This window comes from Akebia trifoliata, chromosome 1 (genome assembly GCF_017979445.1).
Source record: "Akebia trifoliata isolate Shusen 1 chromosome 1, ASM1797944v1, whole genome shotgun sequence".
NCBI classification, from domain to species: Eukaryota; Viridiplantae; Streptophyta; class Magnoliopsida; order Ranunculales; family Lardizabalaceae; genus Akebia; species Akebia trifoliata.
This window is the reverse complement of record NC_141375.1, coordinates 24,212,365-24,220,274: the sequence shown is the minus strand read 5'-3', so window position 1 is coordinate 24,220,274 and position 7,910 is coordinate 24,212,365. Positions and strand designations below refer to the sequence as shown.

Genomic DNA, 7,910 nt, shown 5'->3' with positions numbered 1-7,910 from the left:
GATTAGAGTGCTTGGTTGTGTCAAATGGAAAATTTTACGTTTGCTTGATTATTACGTAAACGTATAAAAAAATTATTTTTCTTTTTAAAACATTGTTTGAAGTTAAATAAAAAAGGATAAATAGTTACATATTACTTTAAAAAAAAAAAAAATTATAGACAAAGCATTTTCATATAAGTCATACAATACTATTCTCTTTAAATCAGGATTATAATAGAACTCCAAAAATTCTTTAATTACCTACAATTTACCTTAAACATTTATTACATGATACTAACTTCCACTTACTAATTTTCCATTTTGGAAAGAAACCACATTGCCTCAAACATGTCAATATTAACATTAGTACTGCATATACATAACTTGCCCCAAACTCATTTTAATACCCTACATCTAATGAAAAATATTTTTTTAAAATTTATAAAAAAAAATAAATATAAATTAATACAAGTAAGACTATTATCCCATAATTATTTTTTTTTTAATTTAAAAAATAAATATACATTAATGAGATAAAATTCTATCCTTCGTTTTTCTTATATTAAAAAAAAAAACATCAATATTTAAAAAATCATTTTTTTTTGTTTTGCAATTTCACTAGTTCCAAGTAGGATTCTATCTCACGATTTTTTTATTCAAATAATAATTATATTAACGTTGGATAATGTTTAAGAAGTTGGGAAAAACTATAGAGAAAGAGAGAGGGGAAAGTTAACATAATATAAATTTTTGTGGAAGTATTTTCTCCGTAACACTTTACGGAGATTTCGTTGTAATTTTAATTAAGTTTTGTGTTGCTTTACGGTGGGAGCCACCAGAATTTCAGCATCCAAGCACCCACATCCCACAAACAAACGTAAACTTTTCTGTTTGCATTTGTTTACGGTGCAAACAAGCAGGGCCGTCATCAAAAGTGATGAGGAAAATTGTCCATGAAAAGATACTCATGATCTCATTCACGATCACGGCATGCACAAGTTACAATAATATCTCCTGGAGGACAAGTAGGATGAGCATTATGAAGCACATAATAACAAGTACCGTAGCACACTTCACCATTCCTCCTTTCCTCTGCATTCTCTCAACCTACAAAAGTCCACACACCCTGAATGACAATGACCCAAGCAGGAGCAATACATACTAAAATGGATAGATGAACATGAAAGAAAGAGGACTTTCCCGTGGCTGCAACATTCTGAATGTTGTAGTCTATCCGATCAACAACGGTCCCGTGTTTGAAGAAACAAATTTAGTTAGCCACCCTTGGAGGAAACCTATGGAGTCAGTAAAGCTGGGAATTTGCTAACCTGGTCTATCACAAGTGCCAAGAGATCCTTCATGCTTTGACCAAGCTCGTCTACAGATTCCACCACCTACAAAAACAAACGTACATCGTCGTAAAGAGTACAAAGGTTTGTCTAGGATCTACAAATGGTCTGATTTGGTTACCATGCTATTGTAAGGTTACCAATTCATAAACTTATTTACAGGATTTGTTGAAAAGAGGAGTACAAGATCTCAAACCGAACAACAACATTAGATAGCGAAATGTTTGCATATACCTGACTGATCTCTCCCTCTCTCTCCCTTCGTACGATGAATGCCTCACTTTTCTTTTGCTTTGACATTTCGTAATCATTAAAACCCAGAAAAGACAAAAGCAATCCAATAAGATTGAGTTTGAAAAACTATTTATCATGAACACGAGGCTAGTATTTATAGATCAATCATGATTCAAGCCACCATTTAGGAATACTAATATTACATGTGTTATGGAAACTGATTACTTAAATTTGACAAGGAAAACAACTTACTATATTGCTGAAATCATCATCCACTTCAGATTTATTTCCATTCAAATTGATCTCCAAATCAACCCCATCTTGACCATACACCACAGAGCAATGATTAATAAAATCTGAGAAGCACACCACTACTACTCGAGCTATTAAGATTTTGATGTCTGCATGTAGCATCAGGCAAGGTCTATTACTAAAACTAAGAAGGGAAAAAAGAAGGAAGTGAGATGGGTCCATGCATATTCGAATAAAATAAAAGTTCAAGCACCCAAAGAAGGGGAGCAAATTTGTTAGTAAATTTTGGATTGGAAAATCAGGAGGTGATAGTGTCGAACCATGTGCCACAAATCTCTAATCTTCAATGGGTCCGCTGTAGGTCTGGCTAACCCTATGTTTTCTTTTGCTGATAAAGTTATCACTTAAACAATATAAAAAAAAAAAATGCAACCATAACTCTTTTTGCTGTCTGAGACACTTCAAATAACTAGACTACTTCTTTAGGAACTCCATTGAAAGGTTCTGAAGGTCAGTGGCAAGAGAACGATGTAGAAGAAACATAAAAATATTATATCTACCCATCAGGAAAAGTCACAAGAGAGTATGAGACCTTATACATGCAAAATTATCGACATGAGTTAATATTCTAATGGCTAAGTTAATGGCAATGATAAACAAGAGTGTCACTAGTGCTATAGCCTGTAAGGGAAAGAAAGGAAGGTAAGATGTTAATAAAACACATGAATATATGCAAATCACCCTGTTATCACGAATTTTATAAGAGTCATTAACAATATTTAATTTAACAACTTTTACAAATATACAAGGTTATGATCATCATCAAACCTTGTCCAAAAAATTATGGGTCAGGTGAACGTATCATGTTCCTTCATTCAATTATGTCTGAAAAGCCGTCTTTTGTTAGATATATCAATAATGATCGTAGATGCGTGATTCTCAATTACAAATACCACTTCTACGAAGGTTTGGAGTCGTCACCATTCATTTTTGTAAAATGGTGTGAATGGTCACCCGATGTACATTTTTTAGAAAAAGTGTCATTTTTGGCGTTTAGGTTTGGAGTCATCACCATTCATTTTTGTAAAATGGTGTGAATGGTCACCCGATGTACATTTTTTAGAAAAAGTGTCATTTTTGGCGTTTAGTGACTCTTGTTCGAATAAGGTGCTACTCAACTTGAGATCGGAGTAAGCAGCTCGATTGAAAAAAAAAGAAAGGTGTTAGGTACATTTTTCTCCCCACCAAGTGGTGGTAACCTTAACTCAACTTGACCATTTTTTGATGAAAAATACAAAATAAAATAAGTGCCACGTGTCGATAACTTGTACCATAAGTAGGGATTTATTTTTGGCTTGATTATAGGATCATCCCATTGAAGGAGATGATCCTTATAGATCCTTAGCCTTGGGAATAACACATTTTAAAAAGTGTTGACTTCGATTACGAGTCCATTATTATGTGCCAAGAAAGACCCAAAAATCGATTGTCTCAAATCGATTTAAGAGGTTCAAAATTTGATTTTGTTTTGAAAATGGTTACATCCCCTATACTTTCAATTGAACCGAAGTCTGATCTATCGGAGATAGGGGAGGGAGAGCATTACATCCTATGTCTTTCTAAAAAGAAATTAAAGAAATGAAGGGGTAGTAGAAGAGGGATATGGAGAGGGTAGAGAACGAAGGGGTATTCTTTTGACCTACCTTGAAGCTTCAATTTGTTCATATTTTTTTTTTCTTCTTCTTCTTTTCAAGTTTTTCTTCTTTAAGTCCTTAGTAAAATATGATAATATATTTTAGAATAATGTGAGAGTATGAGAGTATAGTAGATGGTAGTTGAGAGTAGATAGGTGAGTTGAGAGTAAATTTTTCTTAATTTTTCATTATTTTCTTTGAGTTGAGAATGATGGAGGTTTTATAAGATTTTAAAGGTATTTTTAGGGGTAAAATGGGATGGATTGATGAGAATGAGTAAAATGATTAGGGGTTTGAGAAATGGGTATATGCAAATTGGAGGAGATAGAATGGTATTTAGGGAAGGAAGGTTAAATGGGTCATTAGAAACCCAAATGGTTCAACCCATTTGGGTTGAGTGTTAGGTGAAGTGAAATTAATGGTGTATAGTTGACAGAATGGGGGTGTAAGATGGTGGTTGCGTGTTTGGTGAATTGAGGAGAGTGGATTTTAATTAAAAGAATAGGTGATGTAAAATGGTGGTTGATTAGGTTTTGGGAGGGTGAGGGAGATGGTGACATGTGTCAAGATGTGTGGAGATTAGAGGTTTAGATGAGTTGATGAGAGGGGATGAGATGTTTGATTTGAGAGAATGAGGGTTTATAGGGAATGATGAGGGTAGGTTAGGAGGAGGTATAAGAGATTCTAGATTGTAGTTTCTGCAAAGAGATGAGAGAAATCTGTTAGGGTTTGAGTTAAAGAAGGCGAAATGAAGGAGAAGAGAGATATCTGATCTGTTCGGGGAGGTGTTTACAATTTCTAAAATTATTATGTGTGAAAAATCACACGTGGGTTATTAACATGTTAATTCGATCCGCGCCGTTAGATCTATGATGATCCAACGATCACGATAAGTTGTATGGATGTTGGTATGAGATTTTGATTGTAGATCCCTTCCATATATATATATATATATATATATGGGTCCCGTTCGCCACCCTACGCTTTACCAAACGTGTTTTGTCCTACATGGGTTAGAAGTTTTGGAATAGGCTGATTTTTGGTGAGGAGATATCCTCACCAAAAATCAGCCCATTTCAAAACTTCTATCCCCATAAAAAATGGTTTACAAAAAATGGACGATCCACAATTTTTCAACTTGTAAACATGGGGCTAGAAATTTCGGAATGGGCTGATTTTTGGTGAGGAGGATCTTCTAATCGTAGAGATCAGCCTCACCAAAATTAGCCCATTCCAAAACTTCTAACCCATGTAGGACAAAACACGTTTGGTAAAGCATAGGGTAAAGTGTAGGGTGTTGAACATTTCCCTATATATATATGGAGTATTCCCAAACATAATGACTCTCATTGGAGGTCTACCCATTGGTGCTGTCCTAGTAACCGAGAGGGTTGCTTCTGCAATGGAGTGTGGTGACCATGGAAGCACTTTTGCTGGGGGGCCTCTCATTTGCAAAGCTGCCCGGGTTCTTGGCCAGTGTTTCTAAGAAAGGTCAATACTTTAAGAATCTATTAATGCTGAAGTTGGGAGGGAACACTCATGTGAGAGAAGTACGCGGGCTTGGGCTTATTGTTGGGATTGAGTTGGATGTGCTCGCATCACCACTTGTGGATGCTTGCCGTAATTCGGGCCTTTTGACACTGACCGCGGGGAAAGGAAATGTTGTACGACTTGTGCCTCCATTGATCATATCGGAGCAGGAATTAGAATGTGCAGTTGAGATTCTTGTAGAATGCTTGCCTGCACTAGACGATAATAGTTCAAAGTAGTAGGAAGATGTTTCTGATCCTTAGTTGTGGGTTTGGTGTGTCAACTCGATCCTTAGTTAACTAACACACTTAACCACAACTAAGGATCGAGTTGACACACCAAATTCCAAGAATCTTCATAATAGTACGTTCACCAAATTCCAAGACTCATCATAATTCCGAGTTGACACACCAAATTGCAGTTGAGATTCTTGGAAAGAACGTTCTTCCCATTCTAACATATATTTTTAGGGAAAATGTTTGGCACCCTACTATTTGCAAATAGTAGGGTCCCGAACATTTTTAGTGGAGGGAAAATCTAGCCATGCACTCAATTTTACTTAAGTTCAAGTTTTAAATAAAATTTTTATTTGATGTGGAGCATTCAAATGACAAATTAAAAATCTCTAATGATAAGATCAAATTTTTTACTTAAATCTTCTTTTATTATTATTATTATTATTATTATTATTATTATTATAAAAGAACTATTATTGGCACCCAACTTTTATTTGTTAGAACCGAATTTCTTAATTTTTTTATCACCACCCGATTAAAAATTAGAACACACCATTCAAACATTACAATGGTTTGGTTCTAATTATTATATCAACATTACAACACGTTCAAACAATCTCAATAGTTGTTTACAATTATGATTATGCTCATATAAATATTAAATTAAAAAAAATTAGATATACAACCTGTGCAACTTTTGTCAAAATTTAGGTTTTGGTACATTGATCATTTTCATTCCCAAAACATGATTTTTCAGTGAATTTGTCTTTTTTTACGAATTTGTAGATTATAAAAAGTGATGAATTCACTGTAAAAACATGTATTGAGAATTAAAATGAACAATGTACTGAAATCGAAATTTCTTCATATTCATCAAATGAAATAGAGATTCACTGTTTTCTTTATTTTTAATTGGGTGTAATAAGTAAAGGTTGGGGTGCCAATAGTAACTCTCTTAAAAATTCCTTTCCTATTCTAAAATTTTTTTTTCTTTCAACTTTTTCCACTAAGATTTTATTCAAACATAACTATTTAGAATTTAGGTAAACATTTGAGTGTCCTGTGCATGATATCATTTTGAGTAAAGGAGTGGAGGTCTTTTTTTTAAAGCTTTTTATTAGTAAGTTTGTTTTATTGAGTTCAATAACTTTATACTGACTGGATTTAAATCCAAGTCTCTCGTATCATCACACAAAGACTTTACCAACTTAACTAACTAGTACCTACTTTGATCGGTAAGTCTTTTATCATTTTTTACTTGAATTTGATTTTGGGAATAGATCTGAGTTAGAATTGGAGATGTCTTTATACGTGATAGTAGATGATCAAGTTTTATAGTGTTCAAATATCTCTCAATTTTTTGTTGGGTTGCGATTTTCTGATTCTCCCTCTATTGTACTCTCCCTTCTACACTCACGACGTGGCATGTGTCAAAATGATAGATTTTCTTTCCTTGGGATGCATAACTACATATCCCCGTAAACATGTGGTTGTGTATCTCAAGGAAAATCTATGATTCTATCACATGCCAAGTAGAGAGGTTGCATGTTTGAGTGGGGGAGACAGAAAATCGTTATTCTTTTCTTCATTTATTATGAATCTTATATATATATATATATATATATATATATATATATATATATATATATATAATAGAGAGCTTCAATTGGCACACCAACTTTTACTTATAAGACACTATTCCTATTGAAATTGAACATCTATATGTAGTTAGGCTATGTTTGATTGCATTGAAAGCGATTTACATGAAATTTGTAATCAATGAAAAAATGAGGGTGGAAAATGGGTAGGGTTTGAATATCAAAACCCATTGGTTTATTTCATCTGATAAATCATGGGGGGGGGGGGGGAATCTGAGGAAGAAGAAGATGAAGATGAAGATGAGAAAGAGAAAGGAGGATAAGAGTGGTGGCCAGTGATGAAAAGGATAAATATGATTGCTATTATGGTGGTGGTGGGGAAGAAGAAGAAGACATAAGGTTAGGGTTTTGATTTGATGGTAGAAAATAGGGTGCATTTCATTTTTCCACCTTCATTTTGTTACGGGTGTAGGTGAAAAAATGAAATCCACAATTTAATAAATATTTTGACGATGGTGAAAAAATCATTTTCTATCCCCGAAAATCAAACAACCTATTTCCCATGAGATTGGAATTGGTGATTTTTTTAAAAATCTCAAATCAAATTCCCGAAAAAAGATTTTCTATAAAAAAATGTAATTCACTGGTTATTTGATTGTGCATTTTCTTGAGAAAGTATTATTCTCAGATAACATGATTTTTTCCTCAATATTTCTTAGAGAAATGATTCTAAGAGAATTGGAAAAATCCATGAATGGGTCATTTTAAAACTAAAATTAAAACTAATTCACGTTTTAACCATTGTTTTAAATTTATTTTGAGACTGAGATGACTCATCCGATATATTTCGGTATTGTCCACCAACGAGATGGATAGACAAGTCAATGTATCGGATGAGGTTTAAAACCCACGTTTATTTTTCTCATTGTTAAACGAGACATCTCAAATGTGTCGAAAATCTCATTCGAGACGACTCGGTCTTATTCACAGACGAGATGTCAAAAGGAGTTTTAAAACTGTGCTTTTGACACTTTCTTG

At 33.7% G+C, this 7,910-nt stretch overlaps 1 protein-coding gene and 1 pseudogene across 4 annotated transcripts; one reads left to right on the top strand and one right to left on the bottom strand.

Annotated features, from left to right (window-relative positions):
* Positions 1-842: 842 nt before the first annotated feature.
* On the bottom strand, positions 843-2,865 carry LOC147411119 (syntaxin-43-like). Of its 4 annotated transcripts, none has more exons than XM_086444657.1 (5): positions 1,815-2,865; positions 1,563-1,619; positions 1,308-1,373; positions 1,176-1,231; positions 843-1,105 (listed from the first exon to the last, which is right to left on the bottom strand). In XM_086444657.1, exons 1-5 carry the CDS (start codon positions 2,034-2,036, stop codon positions 1,087-1,089), a joined length of 420 nt encoding a protein of 139 aa, XP_086300783.1. In that variant the 5' UTR covers positions 2,037-2,865; the 3' UTR covers positions 843-1,086. The 4 variants fall into 4 exon arrangements, with proteins under 4 accessions (XP_086300783.1, XP_086300774.1, XP_086300798.1 ...); XM_086444648.1 differs by having other exon boundaries at positions 843-1,086; XM_086444672.1 differs by lacking the exon at positions 1,563-1,619.
* A 2,061-nt stretch (positions 2,866-4,926) lies between these two features.
* LOC147411118 (acetylornithine aminotransferase, mitochondrial pseudogene) lies at positions 4,927-5,277 on the top strand (annotated as a pseudogene).
* The last annotated feature ends 2,633 nt before the right edge of the window (positions 5,278-7,910 follow it).

Bases quoted from the DNA above. Each gene is read 5' to 3' on its own strand.
- LOC147411119 (XM_086444648.1), bottom strand. From the start codon at position 2,036: ATGGACCCATCTCACTTCCTTCTTTTTTCCCTTCTTAGTTTTAGTAAT. The intron at 1,374-1,562 runs GTATATGCAAAC...TTGTTTTTGTAG, and splicing joins GAGAGGGAGAGATCAGTCAG to GTGGTGGAATCTGTAGACGA. The intron at 1,087-1,175 runs GTCCTCTTTCTT...GGACTTTTGTAG, and splicing joins AATGTTGCAGCCACGGGAAA to GTTGAGAGAATGCAGAGGAA.